Raw genomic sequence first — 27,607 nt, forward strand, 5'->3', positions numbered from 1 at the left:
CTGTTGTTATGTTTTAGTGAGCAACGTCAAATCAGATTTATGAGATAGTTTTCTTTCCAAGACATTTAAAGCTTCTGGTTAATTACCCATCTGGCAACACTGACTATCTTACTTTGAAGGGAGTGCTTTTATTTTCAGCAGCTTGAACGGCTTATGAACACAACTAGCTTGGAAGTCGCGATAAATTGGGTAATAGACTCGATATTCTCTTCTTGTGGACACATTCCGTGGCAATATTTGTACTGCTAGTTGTGGCAACGTAGTTGTTTATAAGTGGGCTCTTTGTGGAAATGCATCTAGCATGTGCGACGCCATTTTCCAAAGCACCGACCAACATACTCGCGTCAGCAATACTCGACTGGGGTAGAAGAAGCTCAGTTATTAGCTGACAAAAAGCAACGTTTCTTCACACGTTGTCGTCGATCATTTAGTCCGTCGAGCTGAGGCGGAAGACGAACACAAGACGTTAGTTTAATATTGTTAGATTTGTCCGTTGGAAGCAACGGTCCCGTGGTGTAATGGTTAGCACTCTGGACTTTGAATCCAGCGATCCGAGTTCAAATCTCGGCGGGACCTCGTCCTTTTAATACATTTAAAATCGCAAGTGCATATTGTAATACGATTCATTTATATAAAAAAAGTATATATGAAATATATATAGAATACAGGAACAGGACGTATTTTGCAAGCCTCTAAGGTCAATTATTGTTTTTCAGGGAGTAGGGGCGGTCTACCTGTACTGTGTACTGTGGAATCGGTAATCATTTATAAATACGGGATAATGCAGTCAAAAAGTACAACATACATGTACCACCGATAAAAAGCCCAGCATTTTAACATTTTTATCTGATGCTGTTTGTTGTCATGCGCAGTGAGATTTGTCGCTTTGTTTGGCGATCCTTGAACACACCGTTGTTGTGGCCGTGGAAACACTAGTTTCATCATCATCTGACTTTCAACCGCAAAAATATTAAGTTTATGAATATTGAACTGTACATTTTGTCTTTTAAAATGCCTATAATAATCATAAGAGGCATATTTGGGGCTAAACGATAAGTGGAGGGTTATGGAGATGAATCAAATCTAATAATGACAACAGTCACTTTTATTGCAAATGTTGATCTGAAATGGGACGAGATTGACATCAAGGGAGTAGGAAGGTTTTAGAGTTGGGGAGGATGAGTCATGTGTCAAAAATAGGCATTTTAATGGTCATATCGTTGCTCATGATTTGTCTCAGTGCTGTACAGTACAGTAGTACTGTACTATGCCAGTATGAGTATGATTACCTGGTTATATGATTACATGATGGTACAAGTATGGATGATTAGAACATCTCAACCCCAGATGCAATCATGTGTGATTTAGTCATAACAAGAGACACGTAGTATTGTGTTTTTTTATGTAGCACTTTATTTCATACAATTCTTCTTAGGAGACCTAAAATATATTACTTCTTATTACAAACAAATATTATGAAGTCATACTGTCCAGGTTAATATAAAAAAAACAACAAAAGTGACAAAAGCAAATTATAAATAAAAAATCAAAACTTAAAAAATACAGAATAAGTCTTTGGTTTGATTTAGTTCCCAAGGATCTTGGTTGTTTTCAAACGTGCGGTCATTCTGAGGCATGGAGAAAGTGATGTAACGTCTCTGTTAAAAACGACCTTAGCAGCGTTACGTGGTGTTTTTCCTTCCATTGTGAAACATTCTAACATTACAAAGTAAGGCCAGCTTATTTCCAGCCGCAAAAAAAGATGAGTATTGATGTTCCGTCTTGAATGAGTTTATTTGTTCGTGGCCGGCCTTCCTTTTTACTTCTACGTTTCACACATTTCATTTCTTCGACATTCTGCCTCCAACTGTTAAATATTAACGTAGACTATGACATTAAAAACAGAAATGCGTCATATAAGATTTGTTTTTGTCATTTCCAATACACATTTATACATATTTCTATGTAATTGTATGCTTTGTAAGATGATGTATGTCGTTTTATGACGGTAATGAAATTCCACACAATCAAAAGCAGACTAATCCATGACGACATCCAATGTGATGATGTGAAAAAGAAAGTCGGTGAAGACCAAAGACCTTCTCACAGTGCTCGTATACCCACCCGCGATGTCATAGTTCAACGTTTTTCATCTGCGTAGCTGTGGTCCCAACATAACTTTATTGATAAAATTGACAATCGCCACAGCAGGTTGTTCCGGGTCCATCTCGGCAAAAAGGTGGCACACATTCTCCGTGCTGCCGCCGCTGCGTCTGGCCACAAAGCCGAACATCCTGCAGCCAAAATGGACGCAACCTCATTACAATTGTGAATACATTGTTGCGTTCGCATAAAATATATGAGCAGACGATGTCGTGATCGTTAATGGCCATGCAAAGTCGGGAATGGGACACCGGAACTCAAGCACTTACTTGCTGGACGTGCTATCACAGTTAGTCCATCTGAAGCACGGCACACAAATAGAGACAGAGAACAATTGCAGGAATATATCAATATGGAGATCAAACGTGTCAAATATCTGATTACAATTACAGTAATTTCTGGTGTATAAGACACTACTTTTTTCTTAAACTTTCAACCGTGCGGTAAATGTTGGACATTTCCTTTCCTTCAGAAGTACTACTCGTCGCTTAAATACTGTGCCGCTTGCTACTCAGTGAGGAAATGGTAGCTCTTTCTTTGGCAGGAGCCAATCACGAGCTATGAGTGAACTCGCAGGTTATGACTCAATATAAGTCTTAACATCATCATACAGCAACTTAACACCCAAAAGGTAGTTTAAGAAATATACATGCACCAATACGAATTTAACATGAAAAAAACCCAACTATCTTAAAAGCTTCCCATGATGCATTTCATCGCACACGGCTACCAGGGAAAAAGGAGCTGGGCTCCCTCTGGTGGACAAAGACAGCAAATGATTGACTACAGCACCCCCGACAGCCACGTCCAATGAAATGCTTTGCTGGAAAGCCGTTTAAAAAAGACGGCTTTTCATTTTAAGCTGGCATCGGTAACTTTTGTGTGTTAAGTTGCTGTGTGATGATTTTAACATTCTTTGTGAGATGACACCGTGAGTCAGACCGTTTTCCAGAATAATGACCTCCAACGGGTTGACAGGCTTGTCGTGACTTTTTATAGCTCAGCATCGCCTCCTGTCAAATAAAGAGCTACCTGGTTCTCATAGACTTCAAATATTCAATTTGATTTTTGTCTCTAAATGAATGAATCTTATACACCGGGAATTCTAGTATATTCCAGTCAGGCAGCAAGAGGATGTCAGCAGCAAGCCCAGACGTTTCTGCCCAGTAAGAAGTAAAAAGTACATGCTCAGGCGTGTATCTTCGTGTATTACCTCTGGTCTTGGGGATCAAGGCTGCTGAAAGTCACGCTGCTGATTGGGTAATGCCTCCTGAAAAATAATCTATGCAAAAACACTAAATAGTAATAAAACGCGTCCGTGCCAGGATTCGGAATGTCGTCTTTTACCTTCTTTTGCTATCAGTTAGCGTGATGCCCTGAGACGAAACCTTGAAATGGACCACCGTAGCAGACGGACGTGGCGTCAGAGCCAATGTGCATTTGGTCGCCTTAGAAACCGCCTCGGGTCCCGTTAGCGATTCCGTCTCCACGGAGTTCAGGTACAGAACGCTGCAGGCTTCGGAGACGAGATAACGCGTTTGTATCGCTGGACGTGTCGTTTGTGATGAGGCTTTGTTATCATCACCGCCATTGGCGACGGGAACAAGCGCCTCCAGAACGGGATTCTCCGTCTCGGTCAGTCTTACCTGCTCCCTGCTTGAGGAGGTCGGCAGCCGTGCTGGTGTTGGTTACGGTCCTCGTCCCGTGAAGCTCGCCAACGAGGTCTAAAATGGCATCCCGGTGTTATAAAGCATCACCTCTAGATTGTTGATTTGTGGCATAATGACCTCGTTCTGGGATGCGGAGGGCGCAGGGCAGAGAGATGGGAGTCATGGAATGTTGGTACACCAGGGCGGATAAACTCCCTAAAAGCACAAATAGACTTTTTTTTTCCAACATTATTTACAGAACGGCAATTAGATGGAAGTTTTGAAAGGAAGTTACCGAAATAGGACTCGTTCTGACAGCCCTTGATCTTGACCCCCCGCGGTCCCGTCTCGATGAGGAAGTGTCTCACCAGCTGTTCCTGGACATCCGCTGTGAGATGTTCAGGAATACTCTCAGCACGCCCCATCAGACATTAGCAGTAAAAGCAATATGTAAACTTTCCAAACTGTACCCAAAAGTACACGTTTATGTACTCAGTATACGTGACTAGCATGGTGGGTGTGTACCTGTGCTACCCGTGTTGTTGGCGTTGGGAGGAGGCGTGGCCACCTTGAGGGCCAGCCCGTACGCGCCTTGGAAGGAGTTACTGTCTCTGATGAGGAACGTTCCCGGTTCCTGGTCCTTCAACACCGCAATGGCTACGGGCGGAGAAGACACACGTGGATTAGCGAGGCCGAGAGGCCGGGGGCCGTGTTGTTGTCAGGGGTTTGATTCCCCACTCACCCTGGTCTCTGGAGATGCCGGGTTTGTACCAGAACTTGGAGCTGTCTTGGACGAACTTGGCATTGACCCTGATGTCCACGTCATCCCTGCTCCCGAACTGCGAAGACCCCGCGGTGGGGGACAAAGTCACATGGTGCGTGGGTGACGGGATGGGCGAGCCCTGGAGAAGAGAGGCGTGCCCGTTCGGCGGTCCTGCTGTTGAAGAAAGACGTTTCTTCTCCGGGAGCGGCGGCTGGATGGCCGGGATGGTCACGGCGGTGTAGCCGGTGTACGGGACGCGGGGGACGCTTAGCATAGGATAGTAATAAGACGCCATGGGGAACGTCGGCGTGTGATAGCCGTCAGGCGTGGGTGACGGCGGCTTGGTGTCGGTTGAGTCTCGTTCAGGCGTTAGTCTACTTCCTGGTGGATCAGGAGCCGATGGGGAGGAATTATGGTTCATGGACTCAACGGGACAATTTTGGGAAGGGCTGGGATTGGTACCAGCTGAAAGGTTGCTGTTCGCCAACGGGCCTTCACCGGGAGCATCTGATCCACTAACTTGGTCTTCCACGGGGGTGATGATGATGGTCGTGCCCTCTTCATGTCCTTTGACCTTTGCTTCATTTCCATTGGTCGGTGGACTCCGGGAGAGCTCAGGTGACGCGTGGAAGTTGGTGGTTTGTATTTCTGTCTTTGCCTCTTCACTTTGAGGGATAGCAGCATTTACACTGCAGGTATGGAAAACAAAAACATCTGTATAAACGAGACATGGAGTACCCCCGACATCTTGTCATCGTTTAGGATGGAATATGGAACAACAGCGGACTTAGGATCAAAATCCAACCGCTGGAGTACGTAGAATTGATGCGTTATTGCCAACAAGATGCCATCATGTACTAAACACCTTAAAACGCCCTCAATTCAGTACAGCGGTGTCCAGTGGGGCCCGAAGGCCATTCTAAAATGACAATTTACTAAGAAAACTTAAAAAAAAATATACAAAAATAGGTAAGCCAGTAGTATTTTTATTGATTTTATTTTATTTTTTACAGTAAAGGCAAAAATTATGAATAAAAAGTTGCAATCCAACAACTCTTCATTATGGTAATATAATATTATGAGAAAATTAACCTAATTTAAGTAGCTTAAAGTTGGGGAAAAAAACAAAAAACACAACAAATATAGTTGTGTTTTTGGGGGAAATTAGGTTGGGGAAAAACTTGCAATGTTACAAGAATAAAGTCAAATCCTTATGGGCATAAAGTTCTATTTGTCAAAAAAAAAAAGTTGAAATAATGAGAAAAAAAACCCAAAATTATGTCGTTTTAGTACCATAGATTTGAAATGTAAAATAAAAAATACACTACTTTCTTAATATTATGAAAAACTAAAATTAAAGTTGTAATTCTAAAATGGCAATTTACTACGAAAAAAATACTGTAATATAATATTGAAAAAATTAATATTTTAATTAAAATTAAATTAAAACCTAATTTAAGTAGCTTAAAGTTGGAAAATATATAAAAAAACACAAACAAACAACAAATACAGTTGTGTTTTTTGGGGGAAATTAAGGTTGGGGAAAAAGTTGTAATGTTACAAGAATAAAGTCAAAACATTATGAGCATAAAGTTCTATTTGCCCAAAAAAGAAAGTTGAAATAATGAGAAAAAAAACAGCCGGAATGGAAAACATAGCTGTAATTTTATGACAATATTGTCAAAATATTAAAGAGAAAAAAGAAAATTGGTGGCAGTATACTCGTCAAATTATGTTTTAGTACCATAGATTTGAAATATAAAATGAAAAATACACTACTTAATATTATGAAGAACAAAAATTAAAGTTGTAATTTTTGGAAAATTTGTTTGGCCTAAAGGTTATTATAACTGAAAAATATATTGCCATAAGCCCTTCAAATACATGTTATACTGTTAGTCATCAAGAACAGGCATGACTTCCTCACAACAAATATGAAACAAAAAGCAGTTTGCCAAGAAAATGTGGAATCCTGGAAAATTCCTGAGCTGTTGAAATGAATTCCAATATTGTTTTGAACGTGGATGAAAGACGAATTAAGAGTGTGGCTGCGCCACCTAGTGTTCAAGTCTGTGAATTACAGTTTTCTGCAGCCCTCATGTTGAGATCCAAGTACATGAAATGAGGTCCAGATAAAAGTGCCAACGTGTGGCAGACCGCCATGAAGCACCGCCCGCGTTGGAATCATTTCCATATTGCAAAATGTCAGCAGAATAAAGATGCGCTCACCTGTCTTCCGTGTGGGGGGGGCTGCCGCCACTTATGACTGTGTAGTCAGGATCAGAGTCCAGGGTCTGGGTGCTCGACCGGTCAGGTTTACCCTTTGAACCCTGACATACGTGGATCTCTGCAACTAATGAAATCAAAGTAGAACATTGAATTATGTCATACTTTTACTTTGTTATGATGATCTTTACCGTGGACATCAGGATCTGTAGATACCGGGGGGGTCTCTGGAAGTCCCCCTCTCCCAGGCGAGGGGCTCCCAGCAGGTAGAGGAGATGCAGACCCGGAGACGTAACCGGAGGCGTAACCTCGACTCTCGCGGCTCTCAGCAGGAGATGACTGCTGAGGAGAACAAGGGCAGGAGTGGCGTGGAAGCGGAGGCGTACGGTACCCGCCGGCGGTGGCGGCGGCGGCGGCGGCGTCCCGCATGTCCATCAGAGACCGGGGTCCGGGAAAGCTCCGCTGAGGTCCGAGGACGAAGCGCGGCTGCTCCGGGTTGGCGCCCTGATCCAACGTGTGGCAGATGTGAAATGGCGGAACGGCTGATTGACACGGCCAAAGGTCCGCCTCTCTCAGCATCTCCCAAGGATTTGGACTCTCCCACGGAGCCTCTCGAGTTCGTTGGAACGCCGCGGCTTGTTCCGGATGCAGCGGATGGAACGCTCTGACCGAGGCCGTGTGGTGGTCTCGCCTGCTGGAGCAGTCCCGGCAGGGACAACCAGGGGACGGGGTTGAAGAACCGAAGAACATGTCTCTGTACGGGCTGGGGGGGAGTGATTGGGGGGAGGCGTGAGTGGGCGGGGCATGGCTGGCGTAATGGAAGACTCGGCGTTCATCATCGGTGTAGTGTCTGCTCGAGGCGGGCAGGGTGTGACTGTGGGGGTGTGCAAGTTCGGGAGGCGAATAAGGAAAGAACGGTCTGTGGAGGCAAGACAGGGGTGGGGGGGGCCGTTCCCATGGTAACTCCGGCAAAGGGTGGACGCTATGGCGATGGCAAAGGTCCATGTGCGCCATGTGTGGCGGAGGCGATATGGACTTGGATGGTACGGCGGGAAGAGTTTGACTCTTGGGATGTTTCTTCATGCTGCTGCAACATCCGGAGCAGCGGCCGTTAGAGGGGGGGGGCTCCCGCTCCCATTGCTGCCCCCCGCCTGCCCGACCGCAACACCAGTGTTCTCTCCTTAGCCCTCCCAGACCTGACGGGTCTCCATCTTCTAAGATCTCCGTCTCTCCGTCCTTCTCGTTCCCTCCTAATTTCTGCCTGATGTCACTTTCTCCACGCTTCGCCATCAAACGTTCCGTGTTCTCTCTTTCAGAGTGGAACGTGGAAGCGGAGTGGTTCTCTTCTGGTGTTCTGGTCAGAGGTTGCGGCTTCACCGTCGGGCTGGCGGTGAGGCAACCGTTGGGCGAGGAGGTCTGATCGGGTCCACGTCGTTTCCTCACCTGAGCATACAGACTTCCATCCAGAGGACCCCTGGTATGAGGAATATCTGGCGGGAACAAGATGTTATCAGACTGCAGACAAGCACAATGTATGTCAAGCGACATCGGAGACATGTACGAGATGTTCCTCCACGGGATACGCTCATCTTACTTTCTATGCTGTCTTCATGGTGGAGGTTGAAGTTGTCGTAAGAATCCCATCTGACCACCGGATCCGAGGTGTTGTAGTGGACTTGGACAGACGCGTCGGTCTTCTGGTACTCTTCAAAGCGGACATCACCACATTACAACCATAATTACTATTACATATTACTTCCATCACTAAAAATATTCACCTTTTGTTTTTTCTGGTCCACTAGAGAAGATAAATTCCACTGCAGCATCACGAGGGAACCTGTCATCTATAAAAAGATACGGTTATGTAAAAAGCCATGTTGGAAATATCACTGGAGGAAACAGCATCTCACATCAAAGGTATTGTTCATCTTATCAGAGAAAAATATGTGGTTATATAACGTATACATTGTTAGCAGGCAACATGGCGTCATGTGACTGCTATGCGTACTACTATCACTATATTGACAGTTACTATGGTACCCATTATGTCATTGTATGGTCATAAAAAATTAGGAAAGCAGGAAGTGAACAAATGTAACAGTTAGTGATTGTAAAAGTACCAGATGGAGGGGTAGGATTTAATAAGCTTTGCTTCTTCCTACTCCTTTTGGACATGTGGAACTGGGAACTGATTATGGGATGCACTCAATTGGAATCTGATGCATGTTGAAATGAAATTAAACCATTACCATTACCATTAGCATTACCATTACCATGCATACACAACAGGAAGACATTTACATTGTATTTGTAGTAGATTGTATTCGTAGTAAAGCCACCACAGTACTACAATACTAGGCCACCATTCTCATACCTGAGCAGGCCACGTCTAGTTCTTTCTTGCCAAACCAGAGCTGGGCTCCATGAATGGTGCAAGTATGGAACTGGATCCTGAACACCACCTCTCGCTCCGGTGCTTGGCTTCGGCGATGATAGCACTTCACCTAGAAGATGAGGATGAGAAGAATGTTCTTCATGAACAAACACAAAGATGGGAATGGAGGAGGTTGGGTTGTGTGATGTTACACCAAACGGTCACGCTCACTTTTAACTGTTTATATAATAATAATAATAATAATAATAATGATCACATTTTCTCACCATGATGTCCCCCTTTAATAGCAATGCTGGTTCCATCGTCACGCACAGCTTCCTTGATCGAGAGGACTGAGGGTTGCTAGGAAGGCACACCAATAAGTACCAATAAGACCAACAAAACCAGTTATTGATTGGAATAAACTGAATGAGTCCTGGTGGCAACTTACTATACACAGGAAGTGTAGATCAGCTGGAGGGACTGGTAGATCTTCACAAAAGGAAAGTATCCTGGAAAGACAACACATGACCGTGCCGCAAGCTGTTATCATACCTACATACATTCTTACATACGTACATTCATACACGTCTTTACATGAAACCCACCTCCTCCTGTCTGGAAATTTGGCAGAGATGGAATAAGGATCTGGTGGAGGAAGAGAGGACTGCTATTCATTTTGATGGACCCAGACAGGAGACCTCCAAAGTAGTAGATGTACCTGAGGGAGGAGGTGAGGAAAAGTTGATGCAATATGTGTCGTATGGAATACAGAATATACTTCATCTGTACACTGAAACACTACACAAATGTAGTATCAAATCTAGTGATTACAGTAACCATACGTAGAAGCTATCAAAGCTATAAAAAGCCAAAAAATATTAGCCAAATTATTGAAACCACACCACAACATAAATGGTTGTTTTACATGATTTCACATTTGCAACTGAACTGTGTGTGTGCACGCAATTTCCCTTCAGCGTGTAACCTTAACGCAACACGGCGCCAAGCTTTTTCACTTCCTGGTTTCTGCATAGAGCTCTTCTCCAAGGCTCTGCCACCTTGTGGACAGTTTGTTTTTTTCATCCTAAAACTGCACCAAATGTGCTCTCCTCTTATTGTGGAGTTGCATCATCACCTCTTTGTGCCTCTCCCGCAAAAAAAAAACATAATAGGTGGAGGTAGGTGAGTGATGTAAACCAAGGCGGGGGTATGTGAGTGATGTAAACCAAGGCGGAGGTAGTTGAGTAATGTAAACCAAGGCGGCGGTAGGTGAGTGATGTAAACCAAGGCGGAGGTAGGTGAGTGATGTAAACCAAGGCAGGGGTATGTGAGGGATGTAAACCAAGGCGGAGGTAGTTGAGTAATGTAAACCAAGGCGGCGGTAGGTGAGTGATGTAAACCAAGGCGGAGGTAGGTGAGTGATGTAAACCAAGGCAGAGGTAGTTGAGTAATGTAAACCAAGGCGGCGGTAGGTGAGTGATGTAAACCAAGGCGGAGGTATGTGAGTGATGTAAACCAAGGCGGAGGTAGGTGAGTGATGTAAACCAAGGCGGAGGTAGGTGAGTGATGTAAACCAAGGCAGAGGTAGGTGAGTGATGTAAACCAAGGCGGAGATAGGTGAGTGATGTAAACCAAGGCGGAGGTAGGTGAGTGATGTAAACCAAGGCAGAGGTAGGTGAGTGATGTAAACCAAGGCGGAGATAGGTGAGTGATGTAAACCAAGGCGGAGATAGGCGAGTGATGTCAAATGAAGTGCGTGTGTTGCAGACCTGCTCTGAGAGGGCTGAAGGGAAGACGAAACTTTGTCTTCACAGAACTTCCTCATTGCCAGTGTGGTGAGTGCCTGGTCGACTCTGTAGACACAAAGCCAGGGCTCGTTAACACATTGTTAGTACATTGTTAGTACAGTATTAGTACATGCAGAATATAAGACGACCAAAACGACCCTGCTGATATCTTGCTGTAGTGCATGTAGGCGGCCACAATGACCCCCGTCTGACCTTTGTTCCCCTGTCAGAGCAGACGATATATCATATATTAATAGTCTTCCATGATTCACTATGAGCATCTCCATGTTGAGGTTCCTCTGACCTTACAGTGGAGAACCACGACGTTATCAGGGTCAGCGCTCAGCCAGGTCTCCATGGCCTTACACACGGTGCAAATCCCGTCTAAAGGCGGAGCGTGAAGATCAGGCCAGCCGAAGTCCTTCACCTGCAGCGCAAAAGGAGCCGTATATGAAATGACATAGGGCATATGCTAATATGCTAATATGCTAATAATAAATAGTAACCTTTGGGTTGAGTCTTGTGATGTCATGTCTCTTCTCTGATAAATTCAAAAGCTAGAAAAGAAACATGAGAAAATAGGGATAATAGAATTACGTAATGAATAAATATATTGTCCAAAATATTAATATTCATAATTGTACAAGTGGTCATAATGTTTTGGATGGTAAGTTACCAGGAGAGAGATTTGTTAATGTATCAAGTACGCGTGTGTGTGTGTGACACACCAGGAACTTGTCTTGGTGCTTGGATTTCAGCATGGACGCCATTTCCTGTAGATCCCGGCGGTAGCGCTGCTCCTCAAGCTCGGGCATGAAGAACACGGAGATAATCCTCTCTGTGATGTAGGTGAGGTCGAAGTCGTAGTGGCGCTCCATCACGTGCTCCATCATTTGCTCCTCGCTTTTACTTCTGGACGTGAAAACAATTTGAATTGAAAGGTTGCTTGTTAGAAAGACTTAACCGAGTGTCATTGAACGCACCTCGGCATGGAGCCTCTTTTCCTCAGTGAAGCAGATTTAATGGAATTGTGCTGAAAACCGGAAAGAAATAAGGCTTGATGTTTTCACTGTAAAATCAGGAAACGCGTGTGGACACATACTGTACCTGGGCTGGGGTCGAGGCACAGGTGGGGGACACCTGGAAGAATATGCACGAGGTTATTTCATGCTGAAAGCATGTTAGCATATACAAACAAGCACACTGGGAACACGCGAGGGAATGAAGTAGTGCAGTGATAACGATCCTGATCCTGTGGCACAGATAAGGGGATGGTCACATGGAGGGATTCGATCACACTCCAGGCAAATAAACTCATATTGATATGAAGAAAAAAAAAATCGGTGAGTATGAAGTCACTACTTTTGTCTTAAACGTTGAACCCTGAACCCTAAATGCTTTACTCCTAATTACTACTAATTGTTTAAATACTGTGCCGCTCGCAAGTCAGTGAGAAAGCCGCTGGAAATGGCAGGAAGTCATAATGTACATATATAAATATACATATAACAGTATAATAATGTAATGGTGTCATCTTACAAAAAAAAATCATCACACAGCAACTTAACACCCAAAAGGTATACTAATATAAATATACAAAAAGGTACCAATACAAGCATCAAATGGGTATGGAAAGACACTTGTTAAACAGACTGACAGACAACATCACGAGGAATTGACATAAATTCCCCAACTGTCTCCACGGAATAGCGTAAGCTGTAAGCGGTTTCAGACTTCCTCACGGTCATTCCCAAGAAGCAGCACACCAAGCTCTCCGACGGCCCCGGCATCAAGTTACAGCACGTAAAGAAAACATTCAGGTTATGAACTTGCTCCGTCTTGTCAACTTTTGACCTCTGACCCCGTGCACCGGCTTGACTGGCATTCCAGCCGGAGCCTCTGATGGTCGGCCAGTTGATGACAGGTGTCAAGCAACAAGTTAGCAAGTCGGATGCCTGCCAATCACGGCTATGTTGCCGTGTGTTGACGTTTTTTGTCCAACATGGATTTATGGACAAAACATACCAATAAACAGTAGTTGGGGGGGTGGGGGGGGGGTTCTTCTACTGACATAAGACCTGATTCTTTCTTTCGGGGTAGATGTACACAGATGACAAAGGCGATATAAAAGCCACACTAGGAAATGTAGCCGTTGGGGACGTCGTGCTCTGTAGATCTAAAGGTTTAATACGCTTGTTAAGTGGTTGAAGGGCTTGTTTTCAGGAAGGAACAGTAGGAGACGGACAGGACACACACGTGTGTATGACTACGCATAAAACAACACACACACGACGACCGGGGTTTAACCCGGAGGCGGAAGGCCTCGACCTACGATGTAAACGATGCACACGTAAACACAGAAGAACACAGAGAGAGCATCCATGTTTGTCAGCACCACCAGCTGCAGGCTCTTCATTAATGCATGCAGACTGGATGCTGGAGCCGTCGGGGGCCGCCGCCATCTGGTTCCGTTTGTCTTGATCATCCGTGTGCTTTACCGAGGCGCCAGTGACAGGATTTCAGCACAGCCTCAGGGCCCCATGAGGTGGCCACCAGCTGATTTGGGTTTGGTTTAGTGGCACCTCTTGCCTCATTAATCAACATGTTTCATTTTTTTTCCTATTTACAGGAGCTGAACAAAAACAGTGAGACGTTCCGTCTTAATTTTTTTATTAGAATTTTTCCTAATGTCAACATGTCCACATTTATGTTTTCTAGATGTATTTATAAATTTTCATAATCGAGAGAGTATTGAATGTAGTGTGGAGAAGGTTTAACGCATGCACACACCCACATGCGTGTACACACATAATTCAGTTCCTAATGTGGAAATTGTAACAAGTTCACTGTGTTATATTTATTTATAATACATTATTTTTGATGTAAACAACCCTTTTTGTCTGGTTTATGTTGGTATACTTGATTCCATATTGGAGCTGGAACAAAGGCAAAATATGAATTCATTCATTTTCTACCGCGTAGCCTAACGAGGGTCGCAGGGGGGTCTTGGGACGAGAGGCAGAGTCCACCCTGGACTGGTGGCCAGCCAATCCCAGAGATGGCCGAGGGTGGAATTGAACCCGGGTCTCCTAGCTGTGAGACCTGTGAGCTAACCACTCTACCGTGCAGAACATATAAGTGGAAGTGATAGTTATGCTTCAACTGTATTTTTTCCACAAAAAGCTGTTTATGGGAAGGATTATGTTTGAAATGATGTTTTCACTCTTATAGTCGGGAACTGATATTTTCCTGAAACTTACCTATGTTCTACTGCTGATTAGTAAAGAACAGAAAAAGTTTTTTCTGATGAAAGACGGGAATCTAATCTTTCTTTCGATAGGTTCCATGTTTATGTAGCCATAGAACCCAATATTCCATGTGCCTTGAAAGATGGCCGATAATGAAGGGGTGGTCAATCTGAATGAGTTAATGAACCACAGCTCGCCAGTGCTGGCAGCACTCATGCATCCCCGGCACCATGTTGTTGCCAACACTATATTATGCTATTCAAGTTGTACACTGACTACCCCAAAAATATACCCCAACTTTCTATAGTATCTTCCCCAGAGAAAATGGTGGTTCACTTATAAATGAATTACTCTGCTACTACTACAAAAACACTTTGCCCCATTAGAAAAGGACATATGACTTAACAATAATTCATTTATAACCCTGTTGTGACTTTTACCAGCCCAATTCCGGAGAAAATGAAAGCTGCTAAATGAAAAGTGTGCGTCAAACTGCGAGGTCATGCCGTCCATGAAGAGTGAAAGCTGGCATCAAACAGAGGGAGAAGTGAGTAAGGCTTCCTATTTGGAACTGGAGTGGCAAAAAATAGCAAGAGCTTATTCCGTATTCCTCGTCTCTCAATAAATCCACTAAAAGTCAACAGTAAAAATGCACATTCATCAACATGACAAAGACGGAATGAAGCAGTGGGACGCAATGAATGGCTTTACTTTACTTCACTTTACTTTACTTTACTTTACTTTACTTTACTTCCTACCCCTGCAGTTTTGTCTGCTCCCTCTTCATCTCCACCTCAACATAAAGTAGCCTTAGGACAGGAGGGCCGCCATTACCTGGGCTTCCCTTGTAAACACCACGAGGAGCATCACACATCAATATTGCAGGTATCAATAGAAGACAAGAAAACATGGAAAATGCAAGAAAATCAAATAAACAAACCAGGGAGGGAAATCATAGAGAGAGGCAGACAGAAGGTGACATGTCAACAGCTGAACAAAGATGGCACCCAGCTATTTTGATCAGGCTCCTTAATATAGAACACAACTCTGTCTAACTCTTAAAGGTTCATGTCAGATTCTTCTTTGATAAGAATCACTCATTCTAACGTCACCAACAACGGCAACATGCAGAAGGGCCGTCTGGGACGTATACTTCAGGTCTCCAATGACGGGAAGATCATAAATACCACAATAATTAGCATTTTTTAAAATATATATAGCATGTTTTGGCAGGGGCTGCACCCTAAGTGGATATTGTGTTCTACGAGTATATAAAGAGTATATAAATTATATAATCTGTATATAAATTATAATCTGCTTCAGAACTACTATTTTAAAAACTGTGCCGCTTGCGAGTCAGTGAGAAAGTGGATGCTCTTTCTTTGGAAGGAGCCAATCATGAACTACCTCACAACAAGCTTGTCAAGCCGCTGGAAATGGCAGGAAGTCATAATGTACATATATATATATACATACATATAACAGTATAACAATGACACATGGTGTCATCTTACAAAGAACGTGAAATTCATCACACAGCAACTTAACACCCAAAAGTTATACCAGGCAAATATACAAAAAGGTACCAATACACGCATCAAATGGGTATGGAAAGACACTTGTTAAACAGACTGACAGACAACATCACGAGGAATTGACATAAATTCCCCAACTGTCTCCACGGAATAGCGTAATATTGCGTGTATACCATAAAGATGGTATATACCAGAAAAGAGTAGACTCCCTTTGGTAATCAGCAGTAGAACATAGTAGGTAAGTTTCAGGAAAATATCAGTTCCCGACTATAAAAGTGAAAGCATACATTTCAAACATAATCCATAGTCCTTTCATGGTCTTGGGTCAAAGTACGTCTCTGATACGTATGTTAGAGCCACAAAAACCATCTCCAGGTCTGAGAAGATCTGGGTGGGTGCCCAGAGTCTGGCCTAAACACGGTTCAGTTTTATGCTGCCAAAATTTGGAACAATCTTCCAAAAGATGTCAACAATCCTCAACTTTGGCAATGTTCAAATCTAAGGTGAAAACACTTTACGGAATGATTTATGGAATTTTGTTGAAGGATTTTAGAATGATTTTATGTTTTTATGGATGAAGGGATTCTACCACTCGTCACCTTGAGTACGAATGGTGCCCTAAACAAACTTGCCTTGCCTATGTACCCTGGTATAAATACGACCACTGATTAAAGCGGGGTTTTCTCCGGGTACTCCGGTTTCCTCCCACATTCCAAAAACATGCTAGGTTAATTAGCCACTCCAAATTGTCCATAGGTATGAATGTGAGTGTGAATGGTTGTTTGTCTATATGTGCCCTGGGATTGGCTGGCCACCAGTGATTAATGATTGAATGATTAAAAGTCGCATTAAATCCATCTGAGATGATGAATCTGTGCAGAACGAATGAAATATGAAAGCAAGCACAAGGCGCAGTTATTGCTTGTTGATTGATAAGAGGAAATGAAAGAAACGAGTAAACAGTAGAGGTGGTTGGCCGTGTGTGTGTGTACACGGTGTCACTTTAGATAAGACCAAGAACGTACGGTCAATTAGCGTTACGGTATATTAGTTTGCCAGTCGCCGCCATAAATACCACCTGCTAGAGGTGACGCGTCAACGTGCTAATCTGGCAACACAGACGTTCATCAGCAAAATCCATTCCCGTCCTAGTGACTACGTGATCCGGTGATAGGACGGAGATATCCGGTCTATCCGGTCACCTGCGGTGGATTACCAATGGCAGCTTCCCCGATAAACAGGAAACCTGATCAACAACAGTTGTTTACAACATCTGGGGAGCTTTCATTCATAAATGAGCAAACAGCTGCTGCGTGGGAGCAGACATCGGAAGCATCTGTACATCGCTACGACATTCGCATCCATCACATGTTGTTCAGTGGGTGGAGTTTTGTCCCCTTGTGTCATCCGGATGTGAGACACGCAACATTTACATTCTTTATACGTCAATGTAGAAGAGGCAAGTGTCATTAAAATCAGATTAAAAATCCAAAAGAGTATTTTTAGGTCAGTATTTCTGCGTATTTTGGAGTATCTAGCAGCTATTGTGGTAAGAATATGCAATTATGGAATTAAACAGACATTGAAAAAAGGCTTTAAAGTTGATGGCAACATAAGAGGTAGATTTAGTAGACAAGAGAGTACATGTAGTACATGTAGTACATGTAGTACATGTAGAGTGTTTTTCTTTTATTTACCTCTCAACAAGCAGCCTCAGTCTTTTCCTCCGCCTCCGAGCAGTCCCGTCTGTACACTGAGGACCCAAAGCCTGCCTCCCTCGCTCCCGTACAACTCACTTTCGCCCTCACGCACATCCCCCCCCCCCCCCCCCCTCTCTCACACGACGACACATCCCGCCAGCAGCAGTCAGTCGCCACATAGCCTCTTTTCTTTTTTTCCTTGTGGCGTAGGGTACACACACTGGCGGTAAAGCCGCCCTGTCTACCGTGTGAAAGGACTTTCTCCCTGACACACAAACCAGTACACCACAAGCACGTACTGGGCAGAGACGGCATGCCCAGTGGCCTCCCCAGTGAAGGAATATGCTAAACAGGAGCAGGCAGCAAAATGGACACTTCTTTCATAAACACTTGAAAACCTAAAAACAACAAAACAACAGGTTGATGTTCCCAGAAAGAGATATTATGTTATATTATATTATGATATTATTATATTATATATGCAAACACGCATATTGATAAATCGCTTGACAAAACATCGGTCACCACAGTGAAAACGTAACGTCACGCCCAATGTGGATGTCCCAAAAATGCAAAGGCAAGGAGTGCATTTTGTACCTGGGACTTCAGTGGGTACTAACAGGAAGTGACCCAATCCCCCCTTAGCACCGCTGCTTTCACACCACCATTACACAAACCATCAATAATATACATAACAATACATAACTGCGGAGTAGTTCTACTGCATGTATTGCAGAAGTCTACACTAGCCTAGAGTTGTCAGTAGTTACTTTTTTGAAAAAGAGTATCTGATTACTCTCTAAATATTACATATATACAGTAGACCACCACCATGAATACATGAAGGTACGGGAGACAATGAGGTATATGCAAGTGCTGCGTACACATAGCATGTATCTGCAGACGTGTGTACTGTGTGTCAAAGTATGCTAGTACGTTCAATCTCTCCACCTCAATTACACAGCACACTGGCATGCACATACACACACTTGACACGTGCACACGCACGTGCACACGCACAGTCGGGTCTGGAAGCAATTAACCGCGATAAACAAGGGATTACTGTAAACATCTTGGATGGGAAAAAAGACAAGTTGGCCACTCACTAGCAACTACCAGAGGAACTGCTTTATCAAGCACCCCAAATCATTATTATATTTATAAAAATAAAGTTGGTGTGAATATCGCTTCTCGCCGATTATCGACCACATCCAATAAAGACGATGTCTTCGGTAAATAAATGGCAAATAATGAAAGCGTTTACTGTAAACACCTTAACTGTAACCACTCATTTTGGTTAGCAAGCATTTCCTTTGGTCCCCCTGCTATCAGATTGACGTTCCCAGAAAGCAACAGCACGTGCACACGTACGTGCACGGCGAGCCCACCAGCTGCCTCGCACCTATTTGTGTCCCCCCCGCACCAATCACTCACTCCCAAGCATCCATGGCACTCTGGTTATTTGCTATATTTACTTTCCATTCACGTTGATCATCGTCACATGATGACCACTCCGCCCCCCCCCCCACCCCACCACCACCCACAGTTGTATTTGTCCATCTCCGTGGTAACTGCAGGACGGCTACGACAAAAACAATAATCCTCTTTTAGGGCAGCTCAGGCCCAACAGCTGCTCACGTCCAGAGGAGCACTAGTAGGTCACTTTGGTTCTCCTCGTTTGAAATCCGGCAAGGATTTCACATCAGCAGTGGCGTGAATGTGCTCCATTTGGTTATGAGGTGGCCACTGTTTTAACATGCTAAATACACTCTATAAGTGTATATGCATGACATTAGTCCCCGTTTCCATGCGTAGCTTAGACAGCCACACATGGTGTCTGCACTCAAGAGTCCACGCTAAAAGCCCAAGCTCCGGACTCGACTCTTCGGGGTCAGGCTGAGGTTTAGCAAAGTACTTCAGCACAACCACACCGACCGGCAACGATTACACTTTTCTAATTTAATCATCAACCATACGCTGTGGACCTCCGCAACACCGGATGGCGATTACGCCTCTTTCAGCGCGGCTTCATGTATGGCTTTTCTGGTTGACCTATTAGGGAACATCACAAGAACTTGCTAGTGGAAATCCAGCAGATGACATCCTGGAAGTAGTGCCCCGCTTCCGGGTTGCATCACCTTATAGATGGTACATATTTTACATATACATTGTGTTTAAAAGTACCTCCAGTAGACGTCACCACTCTACGTTACCGCAATTAATTACTCATTGCAACCTAGCGGTTCAAGGGGGGGGGGCCTTCTCTTTAACAGACATCTAGGTCAGTGCACTCGTTTTTTCCACTACTTCCTGTTCCAAAAAGCCCCAAAAGAGCGCCACCTACCTTGGCTTCGCACGTCTTGTGAACGGCCACCTTGCAGTCTGCAAACAACAGCGATGCGTTTAAGGAACAGGTGAACTCGGCTAGCGTATGTCAAAGGTATGAGCTCACCCTTGCAGAAAGCAGCAGAGGTGTCTATGGTCTGCTCGCACACATCACACATGCGCCTCCTCTTGAAGCTCCTCTCGGTGAAGGCGTGGCTCGCTGCTTTGGATTGCTGCAAACGTGACGGGAAGGGAAATTGTCAGACATTTTACCACCGATTTTCTTGTTTTCATCCACGTTTCCAACACTGAGACTTACCTACTCTACATAATACGACAACAAAAGCTCAATTCTCTTTTCCTATTGTCTGAATTTGCCTTCAGACGATGACAAGCTTGCTAAACGTTCCTTTCACCAAGACCGGCTGTACCACAGAAAGCCAACATGGCAGCTGTGTAAACACCACATGACCTTGTGGGCTCAAGAGAAGAAGCATTCAGGTACGCTGGACACCCAAAGAATTGATGCAACTGTCTCACAACTCCGCTAACAAAAAAGGATTTCAGTAATAATTCAATTCATCAGTAATTTTTCCGGCCTCCGTATATTGCCATGTGCAGGCGTGGCTCATTTCCTCCTTGGGCAGGAAGAGGATTCACAAACAACAGCGAACAGAGTGAGATCTCTCGTCCATCATAAAGTCGTTTTTTCTCTAGGGGGGGGGGGTAGATACACACACGGCATAAGACTGGAGATTCATCAGGAGCACAGCCTCCATGTGGGAATATTGTATTAATAATAAGCAAGCTGAGTCCATCAACATGAACGAGCCAGTATGCCAAATTTATTCAAAAGTCGTAGCAACTAAAAACTCAAACTTGATCTACATAAAAAAAAAACAAAGTAAAGCAAATAGAAACGGAACAGCACACAATACTACACGTTGACAGAAACCCATCATAAAAGAAATGCTGCTCTTTAATCACTGAAAAGCCAGCATTTCAAGAAATGCTGCTAATGTTAGACAGCATGAATTGCAAACTGTGAGAGAATACTTGTCACAAACGGTAATTCCACAACTTTAGAGAGTGAAAGATGACACACTCAAAAAAATATTGCATTATTATGGTATTGTTTATTGTATATTATCATAACGTCCATAATTTATGTTGACAATAACATAATTTACCGTCCATTGGTTGGACAATAAACATTTCAAAAAGCACTCTCTGTATTATTGTTGTGTTATTGTTAGCATCAAGGCAATCCCAAACACAGCATTCGAGGTGTCCTGGCTGGTCCAGCGGTATTTTGAGTAGTAGATGATTGGGTAGCCGGGCTAGCAACAGCAACATTATTCTCATGATAATGTCATGCCAGCGTTATGTCATAAAGACTCATACACCATATTGTTGCTTTTTAATTTGATCCAAAAAAAAAGTATTTTGGCATCTTATCCTATGATTGTGTTCAAAGATTATTAAATTATTTGCATTATGTGCATGTTTAAATAAAGCCATACCAATAGACTAAAGTAGTAGGGGTCATAATGAATGGATGTTTACAGCCACTGGAATGAAGGATTTTAAACCATTCAGTGTTTCCATGGATGTATAGGAGGAGGTGCCTGGAAACATCAGGACTGGGATGGTGTGTGTGTGTGTGTGTGTGTGTGTGTACAACCTGTCCACACTTAATGTTTATTTACAAAATGACTCTATGCATGTCCTCAGCCATGAAAAAAAAAACATTTGGCTGCTTTTAGGGGTGATGGGGGGGCTTTTTCCATTGCCAAAATGTTCCTTACCGGTGGGTGTTTTACAGCGACACAGGCACCTTTGACTACACCGACCCTGCAGTTTCACACACGCCCGATGCTTGAATTGTGGAGGTGAAACCAGCTGGTTGATTGCTATGCATTATAAAAGAGCACTTCCTCTAATGTGTTGTGAATGGAGTATAAATTCATTATGAGTAGATATGCATCATTCATCACGCACCAACCTCTACCTTCAGCTTTTTTTGGTTGCATCATCATGTGGACCTTAGTGAACATGGTTCTGGCGAGAACAGATGGCTGCTATTAGGACTTTGCATCCAACTCCAAAACCCTTCCAGCGGAGAGTGCATCCTTGTTTTCAGAGACCCTCAAAAAAAAAGCACAATTTCCAACTGATCCTCTTTGAAATGTCCATGTCGGAGCAGCAATGCCAAAGATTCAAGTTTTCGGCACCTGCCAAGGCGGGACGTTTTAGGCGGGGTACATCCTGGACTGGTCACAGGACAAATCACCTACAGTACAAATATGGGAGGGAGGCTGGAGTGTTTGGGGGGTGGGGGGGGGAACCCACACAAGCACAGGGACATCATGCTGAGATTGGAACCCACAACCGCATGCTCCACTGTATATATGTTCAGTATTGTTTAAAAAAACATGACCTCGCTTGCTGATTGAAGGCTGACTATTATGCATATTATTCCAGTCATATTACAGGATGATATGACGCATACTTAATTACTGTCAGGATAGAGCAGCAGATTTCATGATAAGGGTGCCGCCTAGTGGTCACATTCTCACAGTGCAGTTCAACGTTAATATTTTGCTCCACACCTTCTAAATACTGAATACTAGTAGTGGGCTTGTTCTTTACGTAGTTTGGTTGTGGAAAATGGAAGTAAAATAAATCACAGACTGTTGTACAACCATGAAATATTGTACAGTTTAGTGTCAGGGCGGAACAACGGCAGGAAAACTGAGCAGCAGAGGTGACCTGTGCTACATTTTGCTGCAGTTTTCAGCCATGATGTTGTTTGGGTCTCAGGGCATCCCATGACCATCAGCAGCAACAGTCTTATATTGACTAGGAAGACTAGAAAGGACCCCACCCTTTTGGATTCCTGCAGCCCCGGTCTACAGTATGTCATTCTCCAAGCATGCGGAGCCACGACCACTGTTGTGTTCAAAGCCATACGAGATGTAATGCTGCGTTGTATTCTTTTAGCTTTCTCACAGTCGCATCTCTCAGCATTACCACGGAATTGACATTATGGATATTTTGTTGTATTTAGCAGGCGGCACGGCGGTCTAGTGGTTAGCGCGCAGACCTCACAGCTAGGAGACCAGGGTTCAATTCCACCCTCGGCCATCTCTGTGTGGAGTTTGCATGTTCTCCCTGTGCATGTGTGGGTTTTCTCCGGGTACTCCGGTTTCCTCCCACATTCCAAAAACATGCTAGGTTAATTGGCCACTCCAATTGAATGTGAGTGTGAATGGTTGTTTGTCTATATGTGCCCTGTGATTGGCTGGCGACCAGTCCAGGGTGGACCCCGCCTCTCGCCCAAAGACAGCTGGGATAGGCTCCAGCGCCCCTCGTGAGGATAATCGGTAGAAAATGAATGAATGTTGTATTTAGCATTACAGTACATGCAGTATGTATTATGACTGCAATGATTGACAGCCAGCCTAATATAGTACATACAGTAAATACAGCCAACAAATATCACTTGGGTTCCCACCATAAGAAATTTGATGCTCAGTGGTGAAGGCCAATATTTGCCCTGCCCCACGCAAAATGATGAAAATAAATCCATTTGTCTTACACACCTTGTCAGGATTTACAATGAATCAGGTTAACTACCTCTAAAGAGTATAGAATGATGATTGGCGTTTTCTGTCACGACTTGCTGTCCTGCTAATGATACCAGACATGGTAGGGGGCGGGGCTCTTCAGGGCAAGTCTGTACCACATTTGTACGCCCCCATGCTGAGGAAAAACCATTCAAAGTCGGCCACTTGTCTGGTATATCTTGTTCAAATGGAATATTTTCATAGTTAGAGGATCAAAAACCTGTTGTTTAGCCACATCAAGATATATAAAATCATCTTATATAGTCACCTTTATTAAACATAATAAAACAAAGACTTGTGTGTCGCTACAAATGGACGGATTGGTCGGATTCAGAGTCGAGTTTCAGCAGGAGTTGTTTTTTTCCGGACGTACCAGCAGCCCGTGTTTTTATTCGGGATTAATCTGCCTGATCGTTCAAAACCGCTATGGGAACATGTCTGGTGCTTGTGTGTCACCAAACATTACCGCACCTTGTGACCGGTGTAGAAGACTACGTACCGTTTACCATACACAGCGTCTGAATGCATTACATCAGGGGTGGGCAAACTATGGCCCGGGGGCCACACCTGGTCCACCAAGTGTTTAAATACGGCCCCGCCTGTTCTTTCCCAAGTATTTCATTGTAATTTAACATGCAACCTGGCATCATGGCATTTTTTTTTTAAATCAATTTGGTTATATGATGTGGTCTGCTGTTTACAAAGTGCTCCTAAAAAAGGGACACAAGCACACATAGCAGGTTGCATGACAATTACAGATACAAGAATTCCAGGTAAACTGTTATAAATTATATGTGTAAAATATATAGTCTGGCCCCCCGTCAATTTTGTTGAATCAATGAGGCCCGCGAGTCAAAAAGTTTGCCCACCGGGGGTCGATTTTGGAGTATCGGAAAGTGCTGAAATCGGCTATAAAGAATAACAACAAAGAAACGAAGTAGTTCAAACAGGGGGCCTCCATACTGCCGGTGCTGAGGGTCCTAAAAATACACCGATGGGCCACATACACACACACACTGTAAATGAATACTTGAGTAGAGGGACACACCCACTCCATCTTAGATACATTTGCCTGTATGGGTTTTTTTTTAACGCGACACCTTACTAGTGATGACATGCAGGAGCCGCACACACACACACACACACACGCACGCACACACACACACACCCCATAAGGGACGGGAGCAGGTGGCAAGCCAGGAGTATTCTCCAGTTCCAGCAGGGTATTTATAACAACACGAGGAAGGCCAGTCACCTCTAAAGAGCAACAAAAATTCTGAAAATAGGTGCGGGAATGTTTGTTTGTGTGCACGTGAGCGAGCGTGAACATGGGGGGGGGGGCTATACATAAGTATGCAATTAAAGACTGCCGAGTCCACCCATTCTGCAGAGACTATGCTATCATAATTTGGCAGCGTCAGACACACACACACACACACACACACAAAGGAACTCACACTCACATCCACGCAAAAGCAGGCCGAAGGAATTTGATTGTGCATGTGATCTCGGTAATATCCACATGTCCGTCATCCATCATGCACGTGTTCAAACACACTCAGTGGTCATTCGTGATTTTTAAAAAGCCCCATTTCATACACAGCATGTCACGGGGAGAACACACACACACACACACACACACACACACACACACTCGGCTGTTTGACCCCTGATGCAAAACCGACACACACTTTGTTTTATTATAGGCTTCGTAAAACTTCACCAGAGGCTTCCGTTTGTAGCATATGTGTGTGTCATTCCAAAGTAAAGCCACCAGACAGACGGACGACGGGTCGAACCCTGCATGGTAACCTACACCACTTCCTCCTCACACATGGGCCCACGGGACTTGGGGTTAGAACCGGCATCACTAGTCAGTCGTCTCTATCATCAGCAGTGAAATATAGATTATATGCTCAAAGGTATCGGGACACCCGTTAAGGCTCTTTGCGGCTCCAACAGAATCTACTGTCCATAAAATGTTTGAAATATTAGAGTAATTAGTTAATTAGAGTAATTAAGTTTAACATCAAAGGATTTGCAACGCTATTTTTAAATGACCATAAATCATTCCTTGTATGCCGCTGATGCTCACTTGGGCTGTGGGAATGCTGGAGCCTATCCCAGCCCACCAGCCAGCCAGCCAACCTAACCTTCATGTCTTTGGAATGTGGCAGAAATGTGGAGATCAGATGCCCCGAACCCAGATCTTCCCGATCTCCTGACTGTGTGGCCAACATGCTAACCGCTAGTCCACCGTGCGACCTTCCAAAAATATATATGAAGTCAATATATGAAATAATTCTGTTTGTGAATGGTTGTTTGTCTATATGTGCCCTGTGATTGGCTGGCGACCAGTCTTGCCCGAAGACAGCTGGGATAGGCTCCAGCATGCCCGCGACCCTCGTGAGGATAAGCGGTACAGAAAACAGATGGATGGGATATTATTTATTCCCAAAATATGCTAAATGAGCTCAAATAGGAGTAAATGTGATGCATTCAAAGACACTGAAGATATGTAGTATTCCACACGAGACACTAGGTGCCAGTAATGGTACCGTAATGTTCCATGAGACACACACCGGACTAGAACCTATCCAAGGAACAACAAGCTTTTACTGCAAGGTTGAATAATCTCACGACAAGCATGATGAAAATCGCGAATAAATAACCCACGGCAAGCTGAAACTCAACTCTGAACCTCAGGACATCACTTCCTGTCTCTTCCACCCATGGGAAAACTTTTCGAGCAAAACACGGGCATCAGTTTAAACTGTTTATTTAGTTATTATGTCTGCTATATTGGGTAATCCGAGTGTAAATGTGACTAGGGGTGCTATTTCATGTCCAGAGGGCTCTAATACTTAGTTTACAAAACCTATTTAGAAGCTTGTAAAAAGTTTTTTTAAGCTCCAATTACAAAAATATTAATCTATCAATAAGGAATTCACTTATCACTTAGTTTCCATACTCTAAATAAGTCCTTATGTCTGGGTGTCATTGTAACACTTTGAAGTACACGCAGTAATACACAACCTCCAGATGTTAAAACACATACATAAAGATATATAGTATAGACGAGCTACAACACTGTCGCTCCACTCACCTCAGCGAGCTGCAGGATCTCGGGGAGCACCTCAGGGTCTGTGACGAGGGCGATCCCTCCAGCGTCATTCTCATGGTCCTTAATCCTTCTGGTGGCCAGGCTGTGAATGCACCCCATGTTTCCAGCATTCGTCTCTCTATCATCAATTCTGTTATCGGAATTTTTCACACTTGAAGTCTTCCTGTCAAAGCTTCAGGTCTGATGTCCGACATGACCGGACCTCCTCACGTCTCGTCATTCTTCTCCTCTTACAACTCTTCCTTCTCCACTTCTCCTCTCCCGCACTCGAGGTTTCCTCACTCTCAAAGCATGCAAGCACACACTCGCCACCTCCTCACCTCCTCCTGGCCTCCCTTCCCTTTCCACTTGCTGCTTCTTTGCTTCCCCAAGACCCTCAAAGGTCTAGCACTCCCGTACTCACAGACTCTCCTGTCATCTGTCCTCTCACTCCATCAGGCTCCTCTTGCTGTCTCTCCATGGGGGAGGAGGGAGGGGGGGCAGCTGTTTCTGGCCCCGACCGCTTCCCCCTGTTGGCTTCGCTTCAAGTCCCCTCGCTCTCTTCTCTCGCCGTCCACACAAGCAGCCAGCAAACACACAAGCAGTCCCATCCAGTCTCCTTTTTTTCCTCTACTGCGTACGAGGGTACGCACCTCAGACTGGAGCCCTCTTAGGCCTCCTCTCGTTTCGCTGAGGAGGAGACGTGCTTAAGTGGCTTTTAATCCAGAACAACAACAAAACATGTCATTATACTTACAAACATAATAATGACATTGTCAGGGAAGTATGATTAAAGAGTAAGATTAAAAGATCAAGATGAAAGTTAATCATAATCTAACAAGTTTAGAATCTGAATCATAATCTAACAACATATTTTCCTGCAAAAAAAGTTACATACAGTATTTCAAAAGTATCTAAATATATATATCCAGGGTTAATTCTAATCTAATCTAAATCTTTTTCAGAAAAAGTTATGTTTTTAGTCTAATTTTTAGTCTAAATTAAGTCTTTTTTTTTTTAGAAAACAGTAATACTCTCAGAACTCGACCAGAATAAAAAGTTGCAATCCAGTATTATTAAGATTATTTATTATGTTGGTATA

At 43.8% G+C, this 27,607-nt stretch overlaps 1 protein-coding gene and 1 non-coding gene across 5 annotated transcripts; one reads left to right on the plus strand and one right to left on the minus strand.

Moving 5' to 3' along the window:
* The first annotated feature begins 504 nt into the window (after positions 1–504).
* Positions 505–576, plus strand: trnaq-uug (transfer RNA glutamine (anticodon UUG)). The gene has a single exon. It is a non-coding gene; the product is annotated as a tRNA-Gln (tRNA).
* An 824-nt stretch (positions 577–1,400) lies between these two features.
* Positions 1,401–26,764, minus strand: LOC131106332 (tensin-2-like). Of its 4 annotated transcripts, XM_058055277.2 has the most exons (27): positions 26,509–26,764; positions 19,901–20,006; positions 19,793–19,830; positions 12,073–12,105; positions 11,949–11,998; positions 11,694–11,877; positions 11,472–11,522; positions 11,270–11,392; positions 11,124–11,188; positions 10,948–11,031; positions 9,784–9,896; positions 9,627–9,687; positions 9,463–9,538; positions 9,176–9,305; positions 8,580–8,645; positions 8,396–8,506; positions 6,993–8,291; positions 6,805–6,928; positions 4,555–5,264; positions 4,338–4,469; positions 4,108–4,200; positions 3,951–4,028; positions 3,810–3,887; positions 3,511–3,679; positions 3,377–3,445; positions 2,433–2,462; positions 1,401–2,294 (listed from the first exon to the last, which is right to left on the minus strand). In XM_058055277.2, exons 1-27 carry the CDS (start codon positions 26,623–26,625, stop codon positions 2,150–2,152), a joined length of 4,335 nt encoding a protein of 1,444 aa, XP_057911260.2. In that variant the 5' UTR covers positions 26,626–26,764; the 3' UTR covers positions 1,401–2,149. The 4 variants fall into 4 exon arrangements, with proteins under 4 accessions (XP_057911260.2, XP_057911262.2, XP_057911263.2 ...); XM_058055279.2 differs by lacking the exon at positions 2,433–2,462; XM_058055280.2 differs by lacking the exons at positions 19,793–19,830; positions 19,901–20,006; positions 26,509–26,764 and adding an exon at positions 17,446–17,550.
* Positions 26,765–27,607: the final 843 nt, after the last annotated feature.

Source organism: Doryrhamphus excisus, linkage group LG18 (assembly GCF_037039965.1).
Source record: "Doryrhamphus excisus strain RoL-2023G ecotype Guam linkage group LG18, RoL_Dexc_Guam_v1.1, whole genome shotgun sequence".
NCBI lineage: Eukaryota > Metazoa > Chordata > Actinopteri > Syngnathiformes > Syngnathidae > Doryrhamphus > Doryrhamphus excisus.